General features: G+C 46.8%; 1 protein-coding gene and 1 long non-coding RNA gene across 6 annotated transcripts in view; one reads left to right on the top strand and one right to left on the bottom strand.

Moving 5' to 3' along the window:
* The window catches only part of Gnao1 (G protein subunit alpha o1), a 141,604-nt gene extending 126,518 nt beyond the window's left edge, over nt 1–15,086 (bottom strand). For 3 of the 4 annotated variants that reach the window (XM_050144373.1, XM_050144374.1, XM_050144372.1), the window contains exons 1-2: nt 14,945–15,086; nt 14,705–14,747 (exon numbers count right to left, since the gene is read on the bottom strand). In XM_050144373.1, the coding sequence (XP_050000330.1) occupies nt 14,705–14,747; nt 14,945–15,062 (161 nt within the window). In that variant the 5' untranslated portion in view covers nt 15,063–15,086. Of the gene's footprint in view, nt 1–236; nt 260–14,704; nt 14,748–14,944 lie in introns of those variants that run through there. The other variant, XM_050144375.1, reaches the window with a different exon arrangement.
* A 2,325-nt stretch (nt 15,087–17,411) lies between these two features.
* LOC126503003 (uncharacterized) overlaps nt 17,412–21,629 on the top strand; it is a 123,650-nt gene continuing 119,432 nt past the window's right edge. For both annotated transcript variants that reach the window (XR_007592129.1, XR_007592128.1), the window contains exons 1-2: nt 17,412–17,547; nt 19,108–19,224. This is a non-coding gene — a long non-coding RNA (uncharacterized lncRNA). The remainder of the gene's footprint in view (nt 17,548–19,107; nt 19,225–21,629) is intronic.

Genomic DNA, 21,629 nt, shown 5'->3' with positions numbered 1-21,629 from the left:
TGCTCTTAATTACTGAGTCAACTCTCCAGGCCCTTAATAAACTTTGTTTTTTAAATTAATTAATTTTTATTTTACATGTATGGGTGTTTTGTCTGCATGTATGTGGCTAGATCCCTGGAACTGGAGTCACAGACAGTTGTGGGTAGTCTAGAACAAGCAGAGCTCTTAACTCCTAAGCCATCTCTCCAGTTCTAAAGACAGCTTCACTGTTATCCTTTTCAGGAGTCTTCCCAGACCTGCACATTGGTGGGAGCTCCAGAGCAGTTCCTACTTGGTGTGGCTGCAGAGTGCACCGACTCCAGAGGCAGCTCTGCACTAAGGGCAGAGGAGGAAATCCTTCTGCCTCACTATTAAAACCTTTCCTCAGTGTCCTGCCATGCATGCTGAGGGCACCACAAATAATCAATACTATGTTGCAAGCACCTGAGTTGGCAAAAAGTAGTTAGCTCTGAACTAAGCAACTGGTAACAAGAACACACTGACCTGAGTTAGCTCTGCCATGGCAGAAAACACCCCAGGAACAAAAATACTGGATCCCACTGTGCGGCACTGGCCACGCTGACTCGAATAAACAATTTTGATACAAAAATACCAATAGCTACTATTTGAGGAATCTGAGATACGTGCTAACGGCTCTCAGCTGTGCCACCTCATTTAATCCTCACAGTGTATTTGCAATGTGTTAATTTTTTGTCTCTCGTCAATGATTAAGCTGAGATTCGGAGAATCTGAGTAATTTCCCCCCCACACCACGCTGACGGCTAAGCAAAGGGCAAACCCCACATCTCCACAGCTCAGGCTACTGGATGCTGCCGTATGCTTTTTTTTTTTTTTTTTTTTTTTTTTTTTTTTTTTTCATCTATAAACTGGGGACACAGTGACATCTGTGCAGCCAGATTAGACATGGCTCAAAGGGATGAGGAACTTGAAAGAACCACTTGGATGTTAAAGAAATAATGTAACAAGCATGTCCTGTGAGCCTGCACCATGAAGCAGATGGCTTCCATCCACTCCAGCTTATAAACCAGTTGTAAAGGAAAGCTGTGTAAACAGGAAAACTAGGAACACACATCAATAAACTGATGCAAGGAAGTCCCCAGGAACAGCATGCAATGCAGTCTAAACTGTAAGGAGGGCTTGGATGAAGGAACTGCCCTGTGAAGGTGGCCTCTCCCTCCAGGCTTCCCTGCCACCATCCTCCACACGGCAGACATGACAGTTTTGCTAAGACTTACTGTGATTCCTTTGTAATTTTAGTTAAAAATTATCCTTGACATTTTCATAAATGTACATAATACATCTTCGTCATATTTACCCTCAACTCTCTCTTACCCCATCCCTCTGCCCCCTCCTGAGACGGTCTCTCTCTATAGCCTAGGCAGGTCGTGAACTGTCATCTTTCTGCCTTAGCTTCCTGAGTGCAGTGATAACAGGTACGTCCTATCACACATGGTACCCTGCGTATTTTACTAGACAAGTTTATGAACTATAGTTTACCCAGAGTAAATTCACCCTTTTGAAAAAATACATAATTGTGTAACCACGAGCATAATTAAGTGGAATAGTTTCATCTCCCACAAAAGTTCTCCTATATGCCTTTACAATTCATCCCTCCCCTCAACCCACACCCCAGTTCCTAGACACCACTGATACAATTTCAGTCTTTTGGTTTTGTCTTTCCCTGAACATGGAGGAATCTTTTAGATTTACAAATTTAATTCTGACATTATATCCCCTTTCTCTGTGTGTGCATGCATGTGCACTGTGTGCGTGCATAAGTGTGTGTGTCTGCAGTACCCGTGTGGTCACATCTCTCCTTCCACCCTGTGGGCTGTCAGACTTGGCTGCAGGCACTTTTAGCCACTGAGCTACCTTACCAGCCCTACAGGGATCTTTTAATACAGACACATCTCTCACCGCAGCCACAGTGAAACCCAAGTGCTACTGCACAGCCACCAGGCCCACACGCTGCCCTAACTGCCTCTTCAGTTCTCCTGAGCCTCACTTTCCCAATCCTGTGGTCCAGCCTCATTAGTTTTGCCTCTGCTGATTTCTGCCTCAGGCCTTTCCATCCTGGCCTGTTTTCTTATCCCTTCTCTCCCTAACTGTCCTCCATTATTTAACCCCAATTTCCTCCACGGGGACACACATCACTCTACAAAATAGCCTCATTTTCCTTACTTCTTTACTATCTTCCTTTCCTAACACTGTCATGTCCTGAAGACAGAAGTTTGCCTATCCTATTGAGTTCTATTCTTGGAAGAGTATAAAGTGCCCCAAAGCAGCTGGTTCTTCATTGGTATTTGTAAAATAAACACACACATGCCAACATTAGAGAATAGTAAGGCCCTTCATGGTTACAATTCTAAGGAAGCAGCCAAAGAAGAAATAGCATATAACCGCACATGGGGGTGCAGGAGAACAAGAGGGTGCTCAAAACTAGGGTCTCCCCTCTGTTACTCTACCACCTTTCCTCAGTGCCCTCCACTGATAGGGCTGTAGAAGAATGAGGAGATATAGCAGGAGTCTCTTGCCCCTGCCCACTGGTGTCCCCAGGATAGGATAGTCTCTCTCCTAAGACATGGGCTCCTGCCCCGGCTGGAGTTCTCCACAAGCCTTCCTTCTATCCATGCAAATTCATCCAGACACCCCATAAGTTGTCTGCCTTTGTGTTCTTGTCATCATCACCATGCCTCCTGCGGAACAGCAGCACCTGCTCCTTCCTGCAACCCCAGCAGTATGAAACACAATTTGACCTGGTGGGCTCCACAGCCTCGGGGGACACAGTACATGGACCAACAGGTACGAGGGTCCACAACTTCCTGAGGCTCCTGTTTCTTTCTTACTTAGCACTAGAGTCTTGAAAGGTTAATTTTGTTCTATCTATTATATCAGCTAGGGATGGCCATGGGAGAAGGATGGATTCCTCGCCAGAAGAGCATCTATTTTGCTGAATAGCAGGATTTAAATTATGAGCTCAAGACTGAACCAGTCCAGGTTCCAAATGTTATATGTAGCATGCAGAGCCCTTGAGAAGTTAGGGATCTTGCCAATACCACATGGACTTGAATTTCTTGACCCCGAATAGATTTCTTTCTATCACTGAGATTTTCTTGAGTTTGGCTCCTGTCCTTTTTCTCCATTGAAATTTCTCTTTCAAGGGTCAGTTGTTTGAACCACACAATACCAGAGCTTGGACTCAATCCTCACTATCTCTCTGACACTCACTTCCCCCTGGCACCCTCAGCTTTCTCAAGCTCTTCTGTCCTCTGAGCTTCCCACAGAGACCCATGCAGGTAGGTGCCCTGGCTCACTTCTACCATGTGGGTTCCTCCTGTCCATCTGCATATGCACCTCAGGGAATGACAACCCTATTCCAAGATCCTACCAGGAAAGAAACTGAGTCCAGTTCTCATAGGTTAGACCCCTCCTCTAAGCTCAAGAAGTTCTTCCCAAACAAACTGCTCAACATTTCCAGAGAGTGACTCTGGGAAACCTAAACTTCCTGGTTTGACCTGGTTTCTCCTTAGCCATGACTTTTCCTGCTATTCTGATTTCCAGCCTGCTGGCTTGGATTCCAGGGGAATCCACACAGATTCAAACTGGAAGGATGCTCTCATCCCTACGTTCAATCAGATTCTAGATCTCATATGGTCTGCCTCCAAGATTCCCCCCCCCCCATCTCTTCACCTAAATGATCAGGAAAACCTCCCAAACCAATCTTACTCCTCTTTTCTAGTCACTTCTAATTTCCCCAGAGCCCCCAACTCTTCAAATACAAAACAGCCACTCCCTACAAGGGCCCCACATTCAAGCTCTGACTCTGTGCTTCACCTGGTACTCTTAGGTCTCCTTGCAAGCTCCCACCCTTCTGTCAGGGTGATTATGGCTGTAAGTGACAGAAATCCCACTCAAATAAGTTTTGATAGGGCTGGGAGTACAGCTCAGTGGTAGACATACTTGCGCAGCAGCCTGTGCAAGGGCCTGGGTTTAATCCTATTGGCCACAATGAAAACATTGTCGGGTAAGTTATTGGAAAGCAGAATCTGCTTTGTTCTTTCAACTTCAGACTGCAGTAACACCATCACTTCCTCTCTCTCCTCTCTCCATTCTCTTCCTTCAAGTCTCTCACAAAGCTCAACTAACTCACTGTCAGCAAGTTTCTCTCTGCAGGAGACATGGAGGTGGGAAAGTCTGGCCTCAGACAGCTCCAGGTCTTCAGGCTCTTAGCTTCCCACTGGGAACTAACAGCTTCTTTTTCATAAAATTCCCCGACAAAGGCCTGTCTTAAGTCACATGTCCACCCCCTGTGAGGGAGAAGGTCAATCATCTTGGAACGTCCTGAATCACGTGCCCACTTCTATATTTGAGCAGCAGAGACAGGCTGTCCCACTATTAGGTTGCAGCCAGTAAATAAGAATCTACAGAACTTTCCTTTCTCCAACCAGTCTCATCCCAGTTCAACCCAGGCTTCTGCCCAAATTAAACCTGCCATTGCTGCCAGCTGATGAGCAGGCATGACCCTCGTGCGTCTGGCTGTCCTCTCTGATGGATCCAGCTGTCTGAGAACATGGATTAGAACCTTCTGTGACCAGCCTAAGGTCTGTCTGCCCCAAAGGTGTTACAAAAAAAAAATCAGTCTGTTATTACTATGACCAGTTATTTACTTATGAGGAGGCTGCCCGATCTCCTGGAGACTTGCCTGTGCACCACTGAATATCTTAGCACAAAAGCTGGACCAGCACATACCAGGAAGTAGGTAAACACTGGATATGTGAATGGATGAGTGGTCCGAATAGAACCACTGTGGCAAGCCCTTGGAACTCCAGAAAAGGAGCAAGCTTTCCTTCTCACTTCAGAGAGAAGAAATGTGATAGCAGAAGCCTCCCTCCCCCAAGCTCCTCCACACGCTCTCATTCTTCTGGGCCCATCAGAACCAGGGAAGGTGATGCATGACAATGTCCAGTTCAAGCACCCTCTCCTCGGGAACTGGGAAGGGGACTCTGCTGCTGCCTTCATTTCTTCTTTCTTGTGCCTTCAATTTCTGCCTCCATTGAGCCCCTGCACCTACAGGTTTCCATGTTAGCCAAGAAAGCAATAACAACAGAGCCCTCCTCAGTCCCCACACCTCCCTTGCCACTCCTTACCTTAGTCTTCTTCCTTCTAAGGCCGGCGTGAGGGACAAGGAGGTCTCCATTCATAACCCCATCAAGGTCCCAAACCCATATACTTAACTCCTACTATAGCTGGGCTTTTTCCCATCACTCCATTGAAACTGTTCTTGCTCAAATCACCAACTTGCCAGACTCAATGGACACTTGCCAGTCCTTCCCTTCTCTGACAATATCTTACTCAACTACAGTCACTACTTCACCTTCAGTGTCCACTGCCTTTATTTTCATGATGTTGCTCTTCCTTTGTGTCCCTTTTCCTTTCCATCTCTCAGGCCTTTCTTTGGAAATTATTTTTCCCGAGTTCTCTGTGTGTATGTATGCATGCTTTTTGGCCCATCTCACTTGGCCTGCTGAGTGGCCAACTTCCATACCACTTACTGCCCACATGGACATAATTTTTCTCCCTATATCTTCTCTTTTTCTTCTTCTTATCTAAAGGAGTGAACAACCATTTCACGAGAGGCCCCAACTTGGAATCCTAAACACATTCTCGTCATTACTCTCAAAATCTAAGCTCCTCCTCAATCAATCTTTCAACCAATCACCTCACTGCCCAAATATGCCTTCTTCCTGTCTTCCCTCCACCCCTGCCCACCTACTCCTACTGCTTTAACTTAGTTCTTGACAATTTCCCACCTGGATTGCACAAGTACCTTTCCATCTGTTCTCCCAGCCTCTGATCTTGACACCTATTTCCTTTTGACGACAATTGAGCTTCAGAATAAAATCCAGTCATTAGCACGGTGCATTGGACCTTCCATGACCTGGTGTCTGCCTCACCTCTCTCCCTCATCTTGTAACATTCTTTTCACACGCTGCCTGAGTCAGACCCAATTACCTCACATTGCTAGGATCTTCTGCGTGGTGACATCAGGCTTTGGACATTCTGGTCCTCTACTGGCTTTACTTTTCTACATGGCTAACTACCATTTATGGTTTCATCCCATGTGCTCTTTTCCTCTCAGCTGACTCCTTGAACTTTCTGCCTGAGAGGGCACCTTCTGCCTTCACATAGATACTGCACACACAGACATCACAGACTTCCTGACCTCACGTATAAGAGCCTCTTACAAGGAAGCTCTGGGGTCCTCAAGGACAGGGACTAAGTAAGACCTTCCTCTCTACCTCCACGATACCCAGTCCTCACTCTTGTGGAGGAGTGTGTGGGTAGATCTCCTTCTTGTCTTCCCAGTCTTCTCTAAGCCACCTTCATGGGCCAAAGCCACTACTTTCAGAAGCAGCTTCTCTCTGCTGCCACAGGAACATGGCTTATACTTCAAAAACTGTGATGGAAAACGATTTCAGGAACTCTCCGGGTGGTTACTAGGGAACACTAATACTGTGTCCAAATCAATGCGATACATGAGGACCACCAGCACTAGTACATTCAGAGGATATCAGCACCACTGGGCCCATGCTAGCCTCTCAGTCACCAACCTCAGCCCAAACAGATGCCATCCCACTTACAGATGGGTTTCAGAGCCCAGACTCCAGTGTCCGTTGCCCACACCAGTGGCGGTCATCTATTAAGAATTACTGTGGAGTTACAATGGAAAGGAGGGCTCTGGAATTAGACAAATCATTGTCTGAGTGAATCCTGTCACTAAACTTACTAACTTGTACGACACTGAGCAAGCCATTTAATCGTCTCTGACCCCTGCCTCTCATCTGTAAGACAGAATGCTATTTCCTCATGGGTCGATAAGAAACTACAAATGAAGATAACAGGTTGAAAACCTATAGCATAAAAGCTTTCAATATTATTCTGACTTATGGAGAACAACAAGGTACATTCCTGTGCACCTTATTTCTTTTTGCGCTTCTCTTCAGTCAGTATTCTGTGAGTACTCTTTGCACCAGGTGCTAGGCTCAGGGTTACAGTACATGTGCAAACAAGTCATCATCTTTACTTTTGGGAGTCTTGGTGGGGAAGGGACACCCAGTCTACTAAGGAATAAGCACATTAACCTCTAATTCACTTACAATTTGTGATATGCATGGGGTGCAGGGTGGGGGTGTTGAAGATGACCCAGGGTAACTTTTAAAGCACAGGGAAGGTATTCTTATCTGCACTACTTCCCCTCATTTTCCTCTCCTTTTGAGGCACAGTCTTACTATGTAAACCTCAAAGTGTCTGTGGAAACCGAGCTGAACCCCAGAAGTGACCCTGGTGTTTCTTTTGAGCTCACAAGTACATGCCATCTCTCCTGGCTTACAGGTAACAAGCTTCTAAAGAACCTATTTTGATTCAAGACATACCTCGGATTCAGGGTAAACCTTTGGCCGTGGAGTCTTATTCTTGTATATTACCCCCTATTCTCCATTTCACTTGCTTCGAGACAGTTGACAAATCAAAGGGCAAACTCTATTAGTCTTACAGAATTCTATGACAAGCACAACATTTTTCCTCTTCTCTGTGAAGAATATCAGAACTAAAGACAGCTCAGCAGATAAGCTGTGGGTGGTAAATACTCCTACTGTCCCCCACTGCATTGTAGGCTTCCAGGTTTCTCTTTGCATTTACTGTTATCTTAGAACTCGAAAAGACATTAGAGAAATTTCCCAGTGAAAGAGAGTACACCAGTTAAGAGATAAGCCAGCTGGGCCCCGAAGGGCTAAATCATCCGCCCAGAGTCAACCAGAGAATAAGTGGAAATAACAACACGCTTCCCTACCCTGATTCTTTGCCCTTGGCACCTGACCCCAGACGTGTTCCTTCACATGCAGCCCTCCATGGTGAAAGGCAGGGTTGCTTCCACTTTTGAGCATCCTTCTCTCTGGTTCTATCTTCTCCCAGTGACATCCTGTTCCATTCTAGCAGGACTCTTTTGAATTTATCTCTTTGGTCTGGGAACCATAACTGCATGAAAAGTTTGATTAGCATGGCTTTGTCAAAATGCTTCTCTAAACTATGCCTTTGCAGGCTGGCAAAGCTTTGTGGCCTAGGTTCTACTGTACAGTTAAAAGAGCTTTCATAGGCACCCCATACCCTTTCAGGGTAGAATCAGAATTGGTGCTCTTATGTGTAGTGTTGCAAGATGCTGGAGAGGGGAGGGTGGGGAGGAGGGGGAGAGGAGAGGCAGAGAGAGAGAGAGAGAGAGAGAGAGAAATCATGCTATACCCTCAGTTTCATAGATCATTATGGAAGTCGGGTACACTTGGCCCAGCTCTCAGGAGAGCAGAGGTGGAGCTGCTGGACTGGACTCCTGCTTCAGTGCTCTTCCCACTCTGCAGCACAACTCCAGTCTCTTGGGCTGAAGCAGCTGCGCCATCAAAAATGTCACATCAGTTATGACAACATGATTTGTTATATAAGTGGTACTGCAGAGTAGGCAAGGGGAAGAGGCCAGGTGCAGAGTGTGAACCACAGTGCCCCTCTTCTATGGCTCAGAAGTCAGCTATGTCCTATACTTACAAGAGAACTGCATAGGGGAAGGAAACACCCACTAATCAATCAAAGGAATGAAAATTGAACTAACCTTTGTAGAATGACTCTTAGGTCCCCGGCACGGTTATAAGTCTATTTCCTATGTTAACTCATTTCACTCTTACACCCTAAATTACCTTTATTACCAACCCCATTGCATGCAAGAAAGTTAAGATGCCAAGAGGTAAATAGCTAAATTCACACATCTGATGGGTAGTAAAGTTAAGATTTTGGAGCCAGAAGCCTGCCTGCAGAATGTTCTTAAGCCTTCTCCATTCCAGAGATGCATGCCAACCAGCTCTCTAAGCAAGAGGCTATCTATTCCCCTGGACCAGTCAGGCTACCACTCTTTCCTCTCTTGCTCCATCTACTAATTGTTGATTGTTGAGCAATGTCCTTTCTTCCAGGACCAGGAGGCAGAATATTGGGATAAGATAGAAATGGGATATAAGTGTAAGCAAATTCCTAGAACGGAGTTCATTGGAGCAGCTTTAGGCCTTTAGGTAGTCAGCAGATATGAACTGATCCCCTTACCACACCTAATTTCAAATGCACAAGGAGGTATGTGCATGCACACACATACATCTATACTCTTTCCCCCCTTTTTTTCAGAATTAAAAGTTGTTCTTTGCTAGTGTCAATTTTGAGAGTAATCCTTCCAAATTTCTTTTTTTTTTCATCCTGGAATCATCCCTATCATTGACTTTCCAGTTGCCTTTCAGGTTAAGGTGGTCTCCTGCAATAACAGTCTAACCCAGTGGTCACCAACCTGTGAGTCATGAACCCTTTGGCAAACACCTATCTCCAAAAATATTTACATTACGACTCATCACAGGAGCAAATTACAGTTATGAAGCAGAAAAGAAAATAGTTTTATGCTTGGTTGGGGGTCACTACAACATGAGGTACTGTATTAAAGGATCGCAGTATTAGGAAAGTTGAGGACCACTGCTCTAAGGGAACCTATTCTGGCATACAGGGAACCAAGTCCATGCATTCATGTGAGCACATGTCAGAAAAGTAGAGCCTATTCTGCTCAAATCTCCAGTTAATTGACATAGTATACCACAAGCAGCTGAAAACCACAAATGGTGTTGCCGTAACTGTAACAGATGTGGTCTCCTATGATGCATGAAAGAACCTAAGAGTTTCAGGTTTAAAAGAACCAAGCCAGCACCTGAGCACTCATCCAGCTTCCCATACACAGAGAAGAAATTCTGGATTCCTTTTCAGCCATGTCAATCTGCATAAAGCTTCACCTACTTAAACTAATGACAACAAGTACACAGGCTTCATCTCGGAATCCATTAAGGTTCAAGAATTGCACAGCCAACTCTTGATGAGATCAGGTGAACTGCTGGCTGATCGTCTGGCAAGAAGTCTGCCGGGATTTACAGCTCAGCAAACAGGAAGAGGGGAGAGAGCACTGTCCACCAGCAGAGGAGAACTCATCTCATGCTACCTGGCCTGATATTCTGTTCACATTTCCGCTGTCTCCAGAGAGCAAGGTGCATCTATTTGATAAACATGGAAACACAAGTGGGGAGGGACTGCAGAAACAACAAGCCAATGGTATAGAAGAGTAGCTCTCAGTGGACCGCTACCTCCACGAGAGGCCTTTGGGCAAGGCTAGGAAATGCCCTTTCAGATGTCGGTACTTTCACAACGTAATGGCTGCAAGTTGCCACCTCCCTCTCGGTTAATGCCTGCCACTTACCAGATGCTGACAGCACACAGGCTTGAGCCTGCCAACCAATGGTCTGGACACCCAGTTGTAAAGTCAAGGTCAGCTGGCAGGAGGTAATCACCATCTTTTGGGCAGCAGATGACCTTTCAAAACCACCACCTTCCCTGATAGAGTAGTATCCTAAACCCTCACTTGTAAGGGTTGGGATATTTGTATGAGTAGTGGTATCTTCAATAGGCAAATCCTTAAACTTGTTTAAAAATTGCCCTGCACAGGTACTCCAGAATGAATGTATATCTGAAATGTCTATACAGGTGACATCTTCTAGCTAGCAAGTCAGGTCTTTCTGCAAACTTCAAACTCTATTACTAAAACAAAACAAAAATCTGATGGTCCAGAGAATATGAACTAAGCACCCTAGTAAACTCAGCACCTTGAACCAAAGCTAAGTATAATGTTCAGAACAGCTTCAGGGGTCATTTTATATTACCAGGCCCAAGCATTTGTCACTTCATGTTGGAACTGGGAAGTCAGTTAAAATGATATTCTATTGATTCTATGCCTCATAAACTATAATTTTAAGATAGTTTATATAAGAGTTCAGAAATCCAGTAAAATTTATACTCTATTTAAAATTTTTATTAGTCTGTGTAAAAGCATCACTGCTTATCAGAAAAATGATAAGGTTCTATCACAGGTAAGCTCACCCCTAAAACAAGCAAAGTTATTTAAAATGTCATGTAGCAAAAAGGAGGCACTGGTTGCGCACGGCCCATGTGAACAGTATTTGCACTATCTCAATCACTGTTGACTTTTCAGAGCTGAAACCCTTTGTACTGCATGACAGAGATCTTCCAAACACTAATTCACAAGCACGCGCACTAAAGAGAAAAATGGAGGTGAGGGAAGCGCTGGCAAAATACTTCAGTGGATAAAGGCACTTGTCATGCAGGCACCTTGAGTTTGATCTCTGGACCCATGTAAAGGTAGAAGGAAAGCATGGGCTCCACAAATTTGCCCTCTACACATGCACACACACATATACACAATAAAACTACACAAGATTTTAAAGACTTGAGAATCAGGCTTCTGAAAATGACGTAAGTTTTCCCCTTATGACTTGTATTGAGTAGAAAAATTCCAAAGGTCAGTCTTTGTAATGTTCCTAGGCTGATGAGAGCAGTAACACTTTGTTCTAAGCTGCATCTGCTGCCAGTCCTTAATGGCTGCATCTCAGCTACTACAGGCACATACTCCTCCCAATCAGCACACCACAACCTGGATGAGAACACAAGCTGAGGGAAGTGGCTCCTCTCTCTTCTGAAAATGCTGATGACAAAGGATCTGATAACATCTGAATATCAATATTCTTCCTCCCAAGCCAAGGAACTGTGCTTCCAGGCCCCACCCTTATTAGAAGTCACCGGCTTCCCACAGGGTGTCACCTACAGAGGACTCTAACCATCCAATCTCATCTGCCTCGGTGGACTAACACAGCATCTGAACTAACTTACACATATGGCCTGATAGGCTTGTCACCAATCACACTGCACAGGGAAACAGGAAATTGCTTTCTGCAAATGCTACCAAGGCTTTCTGGCCTGGCCCCACCCAGAGAGGAGAATCTTCCTGGCTACAAAAGACTCTCACTCAAGTGGTGATCTCAAAACCCATCTCTGGAAGTGAGGACTCCAAAGAATCTGTCACTGGGATACAGTGACACCAATCTCACATTTTGTGGTTAATAAAACAAGTCCTGCATCCAGTTTGGCACGAGGCCCTGATCTGACTTATTTTAAGCCAAGCTCATAGGAAAAACTACCATTCATGAATGTTTGAGGAGGACAGTTCAGCCGGGTCTTTTGTGCAAAACTGGCATGGACAGAAACCTTTCTGAGCAAACCTAGCGTATTTCCTAAAGAGATTTGGTGCATTTTGCTCTTAAAAGGAACAAAAGTCAATCACAAAAATCTGTTTTGATACGCAGTTTTCACAGAAAAGGTGCTCGTGGGGGTGAGGAAAAGGAGAAATGCAGGAAATGAGAAAAATGATCTGATTTCTGATTTAAATCAATCAAACAGCAGACACTCCACTCCCCCCCACCCCCAAATGCAACCCAGTATAAGACACGCAGGACTTTCCTCAGAAAGTCTACAGTCTCCCTTTAAGATTTCGTGCCGGAGGACTTAATGAGGAATTTCCATTCTAAAGTGGCACACAGATCTCCTCAGAGAGCTCAGCTTTCTTTGAATAAAAAAGGCAAGTTACCCTTTAGGGGACTCAGCACATATTTTTAAACTTCTTATTAAATCAACCTAATTTATGGGACATGTTCAAGAAAAGCAGGTAGCAATCTGCTTAGGTGGATGCAAAGTTACTTTGCCATCCTTCCCACCTCCCCACCACCACCTCGTTTGCCCTCCCTTCTCCGAGGGTTTCCGAATGTCTTCGGGGCCCCTCCGAAGCCGAAGCCACTCGGCCCTCTCCGTCTGGACCCCGACTGGGTTCCGAACACTGTCGAGATCCTCCGAGCCCCGCGCCCAGACCAGGCCGAGCGGAGCCGAGCGCCGCCGAGCTCAACCCCATCGACTTTTCCAGCCTCGGCTGGGCGCTGTCCACCACTTGCAACGCCTGAAACCTCACCCCAGCTCTGGAGGCCGAGGCTTCTACCAGACTGCCACAGCGGATTACAGACTCGTGAAGTTTTGAGACTTGCCCCTAAGGAGAAAGAGGTGGCGCGGTTTGCCATTTCCCCGACCCGCGTGTGCTCCAGGCAGATGCAACATGCACCTTGTTGCAAAAAGCAATTCCCCAGGCCCCGCCTCCCCATCCATTTGGACTGCACAAGCCCCAGAGAAACCCCAGGCCAAATTACTGGTGGCTCAGAAGGGTGAGGCTAGCCGAAGGGGCCTGTGAGAAGAAAGCCCCTGGGAGCTCTCGAACGCAAATAAGAACATGCCAAGCAGATGGGGAAAACTGTCTCCTAGTCGCTACTCCCTACCATCATGGCGCCGCCTGGAACTCGCTTGTCATGCCTGTTACACATGCAAGAATTTTTGCTTCTTGGTTTTGAAACCGCAAGCACAATTTGCCTCCCACCCACCTTCCCTCAAAAGGGGTTTTTATTTTCCATTGTTTTCCTACGGGATGCAATTACTTCGACTATTCTGTCAAGTTGAAAAATAATCATTTTTGTTTACTGCACAGCAACCTCTAATTAGGAGCTGTGTGTGCACGAAGGTGTCACAGCAAAGCGACATGGAATCCTCGCTAAACGATCCTAACGAACTCCTCCGTCCTGGACTGACAGGCCAACGGAAGCAGGGCCAGGAGGTCCGGAAGGCATGCGCCCGTTCCCTGCCGGCCACCCCTCCTCTGGCAAAGCTGCGTGTAGGCTTACTAGGAGCTGTGAAGTGGATGGGGCAAGAAGCAAGCCAGTGAGAGGGAAGGAGGGGTGAGGCTCCTTACTGGGGAAATGTGGAAAGGAAGGAATATCCCATTTTGTTTTAATTTTCAACCATCACTCAAATCCACCTCCAGTCAATTAGGAGGGGAAACTGATATCTAAGGCAGAAGGGGGCGTTGGCAAGTGGGGCCTGAAATCCGCATTAAAGATAGACTACAGGGAGCCCGGCCTAAGCAGAGTGTAAATAAATATAACGACAAACGACAAAGGCTACACGGTGACAGGAAACTGCTGGTGTCGGGAGAGCAAAGGCTGGAAGGCCAGGGCGCAGAGGGGTTGGAGGGCAGGTAAGGCTTGCTTTCATTCAGCCCCACAGACAGTGTCCCCCATCCACCTCTGCCTTGGATAAAGCTGTGTCTGTCACATCCGCTTGGAAACCCACCCTTTCCCTAGTGCACGCCCCCTCCCCTAACCCTTGCTCTCATTTGGGGGGAAGGGGCCGAAGTCACAGCCTCCAGGAATTCAGCACCAAACTCATGAACAGCAAACACTTGCTCTTCTACCCCAATCTGCTAGGGCTGGGCCCCCTCCATGTTTTAGTCAAGTTCAAAATCACTGCCCCAAGATAAGTGGGATTCGAGGGGTTGGGTGGAGGGAGGAGTAATGGAAGGAGGCCGAGACAGAAATGGAGGCAGCGAAACACACGAAATACTCCACGAGCAAGAGTTATGATCATAATCACGCCAATAGTGTGATGTTCTGATCAATATGGCGGACACTGTCATTCATACAACTACAGGCGCTCCCTTTCCCTCCCCCAAACACCCACTCCAGGAGTTGGGGTGGGGGACCCAGAACCAACGTAGGGAGTGGGGGAGGGGAGGCAAAACCAGGTCTCTGTGTGCACGAATTAAAAACCAGGCCTGGAGAGCAATGTGGACGAGCAAGACAATAAAAACGGTATGAAAATTATTAATAAAAGTACAAATCCCAATGCCAGAGGGACTTACTTCATTTGCTTCACAATGGTGCTTTTTCCTGATTCTCCAGCCCCTGTTGGGACACAGAGAGGGGGGAAAACTGGTGAGTGTCAGCTCAGAGGAATGGGAAGGGGCTTCAAAGCATGCGAGGGGTGGGCGCTTCTGGGCACACAGTGGTGCCAACTCCGGGACCAGGTCTCCCGTGGCGCAAGTCGGGTGGGGAAACAGCGGCCGGGGTCGAGGAGCGGGGGTGGCTACCGAGGTCCTTACCCAGCAGGAGTAATTTCACGTCTTTGGCGGCGCTGATGCCATCTTCTTTGAGGTTTTTCTCAATCGCCTTGCTCCGCTCGAGGGCGGCTCTCTCCTCTGCGCTCAGAGTACATCCCATGGTGGCCCCTTCCCTGCCACAGCCCGCACGACTCGGCTGGCACGACTCCCCGGGTCGGCGCGCCCCCCACCCCCCCAAAGAGCAGAGCCTGGGCTCAAAGGGGAGAAAATCACGATATCCTCTCCTTGGCTGGGAACAAAATTGTCGAAAGACCAAAACCCCCCAAAAAAGACAGCCTCTATCAAGATTCCAGCGAAGACGAGCGGCAGCTGGTGGAGTCTGGGGGTGTCGAGGTGAGGGTGGCCGGGGTCTGGGGCTCCGGAGCCGAGGGAGGAGGAGCCCGCGGGCCCGGGAGGCGCGGGCTGCAGGCACTGAGGCTAGTGCACGACCCAAAATAAATAAAATAGGAGTCGAGGCTGGATCCGCAGCCGGAGCCGGCGGAGGGTGGGGTGGGGGGCAGGGTGGGTCCTTCTGCCGCGGCTGCCGGAGGCGGAGGAGGAGGCGGAGGCGGAGAAGGTGGAGGCGGCGGCGGCGCGGGGTGTGGAGGGAGTGAGTTAGGGGGTGCCGCTAGTGCATGTGCACCGCCGCTCCTCGGCCGTCGGTGCGTCCGCGGCGCCTTCTCCGACCCCCGCGCGCGGGGCAAGGCTGGGAAGAGGGTCGGGCCGGGGTGGGGGCAGATCTCTAGCGGGAGGCGGCGTCGCCGGGGCCCAGAGCTCGCATCACTTGGCGGAGAGCGGCCAGGAGACGGGGAGAGCGCGAGGGAGCCGCGGCCAGCGGGGAGCGCGAGAAGAGGCGGGCAGGGAGGGCAGGGCACGCGCGCGCGCGCCGGGGCGGGCGGGCGGGGAGGGGGCGAGGCGAGCGCCGCGCGCGAGTGCGCCAGGTCCTGCGCAGCGCTCCGCCAGCCGCCCGCTGACGTCAGCAGGGCCGCGCGCCGGGCCCGGGGGACGGCGCGGGCGGGGGCGGGGCGCATGCCCGCGGGCCGCGTCACCTAGCGGGCGCGCGCGCGAGGCGCGGCCGGCTCTCAGGTCCCCTTCCCCCCTCCCCCCCGCGCCTCGGGGTGCGTGCGGGGCTGGGGAGGGCGGGGCCTGGGGCCGGGCGCGCGCTTGCGCCCCACCCCGCCCCACCCCGGCCGGTCTCGAGCGCCGCCGGACCCGCCTTCTGTCAAGCGGAGCGCGGCGGTCAGGTGGCCCCCAGCCCGCCGCCCGTGCCTCCTGCTTCCCGGTTTCCCGGGCTCTGGCTTGGTGTCACCGGCAGCTCGCCTTTCCAATTATTCTCCTACGGCCGGAGACGTAGCCCCTAGCCGAGCTCTAGTACCTCAGCAGACGTGAGGAGGTAGCGAGTCAGAATAAACCTGCGCAGGCCAGAATACAAGGCTGGGCCCCAGGGACGGCCTCGGGCCCGCATTTATTGAGCATCTAGTGTACAGAGGCGGGGCTCGTGGAGAGGAACGCAGCAGGCTGAGAAGAGGCACGGCCTGCTCCGCAGGAGTTTTTGCCTTCCTGGGCCAACGTGAGCCTTACTGTGAGATTCCCACCCTCGCTGTGGATGCTAGAGATGGTTACCATCCTAGGATGGCTTGATGCCAAAGGCCCAGGGACAGTCGTTCATGAAAGCCTCTAGCAAATGTTTGTTTCCTTAAAATTTTCTCTCTAGCATGGCCGGTTTTGCTTGGTTCTTGTATTCTTGTATTCCCAGAAAGAACATAAACTGATAAAGTGAATTCTTCATAGGTTTTTGATGAGAGGAGAGGGGTCTTCCTCTTTTGTCTTAAAGTAACAAACTACAAGAAGAAACATACCCATGGCCATGTTGTCTCAAAGACTCAGAAACCAGAGCTAACCCAACACTGGGGAGAGCAGTAGACAGTTGCCAAAGATTGGTCATGTTCTGGGTGGTCTTGGAGAGACTGAAGACATTCACTCTTACTGCACAAGATTGTTTTACAATCAGTTCCACCAGGCAGCCCCAGGGGCCTTCCTAGAGGAGCCAACAGGCAAGGCTGCCCAAGGAAAAGACAGGCAAGTGGCCAGTGGAAAACATGCCCCCACCCTGTCCCCCATGCTGGGCATTTCTGAGACTCTGAAAGTAAACTTGTTTGCTTCATTTCAACAATGGGGGAAAAAAACAACTCCTGTTTTGAAAATGTCACCCAGAATAAAAATACATTTGCAATGGGGGGAAGAAAAGGCAATTAAGGCCCACCCAGAAAAAATATTTTTCTACTGCATTTTTTAAGTTTGGTGTCTCCCACTGTGGGGTTGCCTCATTCTACAAATGGCGGTCAAAAGTTATACTCAATACAGTAGATAAGTAATCCCCCATCTCCTTTCCTGTTTATGCTGGGTGGTGTTAGTATTAAAGGATGAATCTGATTTGACTTAAAATCAAGTCTCACTAAAATCATCTTTGCAGATCCCAAACAGATCTTGCTTCTTCAGAGGTTGCTGGAGTAGTTGTGAAGATCTACCATGAACCAGATGCAGGGCAAGTTTCAGTCTCACTAAGGGTCTGCCATTTCTACAAGACTGCATTTGAAGGATGGAAGGTAAAGACATAACTGTCTCATTGTGTGCTTGGGGTGAGGGTGGAGCATGGCTTTACTCTATTAAATGTATTTAGTGTTCTTTCATGCCAGGTAACTTACAAGTGAAAACCGTACGCTCTTGGGGGCATTCTGGTTGTGTGTGAAGCCCTATCCCTGACTCTAAGTGCATGTCTCTCTACTTGCTTTCTGTCCTTATGTGGCAGAGGCACGAGCCAGTGCTTGGAGTTTTTCTTCACTCCCTCAGTACTTATTAAGAACCCACCGACTGCGTATGAAGGCTGTGTTCCAACACTGTAGATGTATTTCAGATTGGCCTACCCTGTTTTCTTTTTTTCTGGGTCACTTTGCGTCTTTATGGCTGTGTTTCATAAAAGACTAATAATAATCCACTTCATCTGTATAGTGCTTTACAGCTTACGGAGCACTTTCACGAAAATGATCCCATGTGATCCTCCCACATAAACCTCAGTTAGGACTAGTGTGGGAAGCGTCATGGATGAGCGGCAAGAGCCTAGGCCAGGAAGACAGATTGATAAGAGAAACATTCCGAGATGTCCTACATTTAATTACAAAGGGCCACGGGATGAAAGAAAAGAGAGATGGTAGGGGAGATTAAACCAGTAGCAAGCGATGGGCCCCAGAGCACAAAAGACCGTTTTTATGTTCTTGAATGCACTTTAAAACCTTCACGGAAGCCTGCCCTGACTGCCTAGGTGCCAATGTATCCTTCTCGCAGCCCCAGCCAATCAAGAGGCCCTGGCTTCTTTCCTAGTTGTTCTCCCATGGCAAAACCTTTTCTGTTTCAGGGAATCCCACCCTTGTTACCAGTACCCAATGTAGACCCAATGTAAATAATATGTATGTAGCAATGTTTGCTTTGTAAAGTACTCTGACATTTTGGAGCTGGGGGATTAACGTTATAGCCCGGATGGTGGTGGTTGTAGAATCTGTCCCAGCACCTACTCATCTATTTTTCTGCTAGAGTCAGTAATGGCTCAATAAGCCCTTTTATTTCAGAGAGTTCTTACAAGGTCTTGGGCGTTTTGGTTTAATAAGATACAACTGGCTACCCATTTTACAGATGAACAAGCTGAGCCCCCACTCGGTGGCTTGAGTAAATTGTTCATGGTCAGCAAACTCATTAACAAGTCCACGAATCTTTGCAGTTTTCTGAACTGTTGAAAGCAGCATGCTGTATCCACATGTAAATCATGCTCAGATCAGAAAGCCGAAATCTCAAACCCAGGCATATGTTGATTCCCCCAAAGGAAGAAAGGATGAGAATATCTCAGTTTTCTGTGAAATATAAGTAATAAAAATTCCAGCTATATTAAATTGGTCCACAATTAATTCCTGTGGGAATGAGGAAATTATAGTTCTAATATTAAAAGCTAGGATTCCTAGACCACAGACAGAATCTCTTTGGTTTTATTTCATATGATTCTCAGAATTATATTTTTCTGATGATTTTTTTAATCAGAAAAGAGTTCTCACCCCTTAGTCAAATGTTTATCATACTACACTACACAGACATTACATGTCATATTTTTAACCCTAAAGGTACTTTGAATATCTTGCATACTCCATGGAAGTAATATCTGCAAAGTCTTCTACTTCTAGAGAATAGGGATTCATGACTTGAAGAAGATCCCAGCTCTCATCCAGCATGGGCTTTAGGTAGGTGATCTCAATTTTCCTCTTTCTTTTTCTATGTCTCTAAAAGATAATCCCTCAACTGATTTTTTTCCGATATATTTTGTGCATGTCTCTCAGATCACCAGTGCTGTGGTTCTCAAGCATTATTATCTATAGAACTACCTGAGATGCTTTATATTTATATTTAAAGTTTAGATCCTGTAGTTCCATTTCTGAAATCCCTATCTCAGTAAGGCTGAGGTGGTGCCGAGGGATCACTTTTAGAATGATTTTTTTAGAATGATTTAGATTTCTCCCTCAAGTGATTCCTAATATTCTTTGGAATGTAAGCTCCTTGAAGAAAAGGGTTTCCTTTGTGTCCCAAAAGGTCAAGAATGGCCCCTGTCCGGTTGTCATTGTATTTTTTTAACTAAAGTCACCTAAGGAGGAGCAAGAGCTTAATCAAGTAATATATATATATATATATATATAAAACCTCTTCCTATCTCTGCCATTTGGGCTTTTTTCCTAAGACAAATTTTTCACTTGATTATTCTACAAAATATTTAAGATTCAGTGAGTTCAAGAAGATAATGTCATCAAGTAAAGTTCTATGACAGAATGATACTGATTTTGAACCAACAAATGGGAGACTTATTGGCCAACAGGCATTTATGAGAAGAGAATATACCCAATGTTTTTGACATCCCAACCAGGAAAAAATACTTTGGCTAACTTTTGTGTCTCACTTTATTATTTTGGAGGGTTCATGAAAAATTAGTTTTCCTATGTAAAATTGTTAAGTGCAAGAGATGAGATGAAAAAAAAAAGAGATGAGATGACTCAGGAAGAAATAAGATTTTTGTATACTTTTAAGAGAAAGGACTTGCCTGAAGAAGCATATAAATGTTTGCATGTCACTGAATTGAACTCTTAAGTTATAAAAATCCATTATATGGTTGGAGTTGTTAACATTATTTGTTGAATATACTTTGATGGCTCAGGTACTGTAGGCCCATATTTCTATATGGTGTGGCAGCCAGGCTCTGAAGCCATAGGCCCCACCTGAGGTGGTCATGTAGCCCTGCAGACAGGCTGTCACTGCCCTAACAAAGGGTCAGGTTGTTGTTGTTCCTTTCTTTGTAATTTAGAGGATGCCTTATAGAGATGCTGATTCAAGCCTAGTGACAGCAGACAGGTAGAGGCGGATGTGACAAAATGCCATTCACCTGGTTACCTAGGAGACAGAATGCTGGTGCATTTCCCACTCAGTTTATGTTTAAGCTGTTTGGAGAATAAATGAGAGGAATTCCTCAGGATCTGAACTCAGGACTTCATGAGGGACCACTGAGAATCTCTCTCCCAATAAAGCCATGTGAGTTGTGTCTTATTCCCTCGCCTCCACGCTGGTCCAGAGAGAGTTTATAATGGGGTCTGGTCAAGAGAAATAATTGAGGGTCTGGGCTAGCAATGGACTCTGACAAGGTACCCCCAAAGAGAATATGCTTTGTGATTTTAAATTTTTAATTATTTGTCAATTAGGATAGCAAAGGAACCCCACAGGGATGCCTTTAGAGTGTTGGAAGGGGCAAGGACTAGAGCTTTCTTACAAGATTGACCAAGAGCTGAACTTGACATTGAAGTTTGTCCTAATATGAGGGCATTACCTAATAGTCATGGTTTTGTGTTGGAAGTTTCTTGGGAAATCTTTTGTCAGAAGCTTAGATTTTTATTTGTTATGATGGAAATAACAACAAAAATTCTTCAACCTATCTTGGCTGGGTTGACAGAATGAATTTTCACATACACATTTGCAAGTAGTTTATGTAAAACTTACTCTGTTCTTCAGAAGACAGGGGATCTCTAAACACAGAGGTTTCTTGCATCCTCATATCTCCTGTCTCCATAGAGCCTTTTGCACATGCGCAACTCAAACACATTTTACACATTAGCTCATTAGTCTTCTGTAACCTTCAAAAATCAAAGCCTTATTCATCATCACAATGTTTTTTTTTTGCAAGTAGAATTTTTTAAACTAAATTTTCCTTCTTTTTTCTAATTTCTAAAGTTATTTTATGTGTTTAAATGTTTTGCCTGTATGTATATATAGGGACCATGCATGTTCCTGCTGCCCACCAAAGTCAAAAGAGTTGCATCAGATTCCCCTGGAACTGGAGTTGCAGATGGTTGTGAGCCACCATGTGGGTGCTGGGAGGTGATCCAAGGTCCTCTGCAGGGGCAGTAAGTGCTTGTAACCACTGAGCCAGCTCTCCAGCCCAAGTAGAACTGTCTTTGTTCCTCCAAAAAGGTGGATTTTTATCTGACCAGTGTGCCTGATCTGTACTGGAGGGGGTAGAGGCTGCCAATTAGCTGAGACTTTCTAAGTGAATTGAAGGTGATTGTCTAGACTGAGCATTTTGAATTTTGTTTGGGTGCTTCAAAGCATG

The sequence above is a fragment of the Alexandromys fortis genome, unplaced genomic scaffold (genome assembly GCF_014885135.2).
Source record: "Alexandromys fortis isolate MF-2015 unplaced genomic scaffold, M_Fortis_MF-2015_v1.1 scaffold_1, whole genome shotgun sequence".
NCBI classification, from domain to species: Eukaryota; Metazoa; Chordata; class Mammalia; order Rodentia; family Cricetidae; genus Alexandromys; species Alexandromys fortis.
Note: the sequence above shows the minus strand (reverse complement) of the source record. Positions and strands in the feature narration are given on the sequence as shown.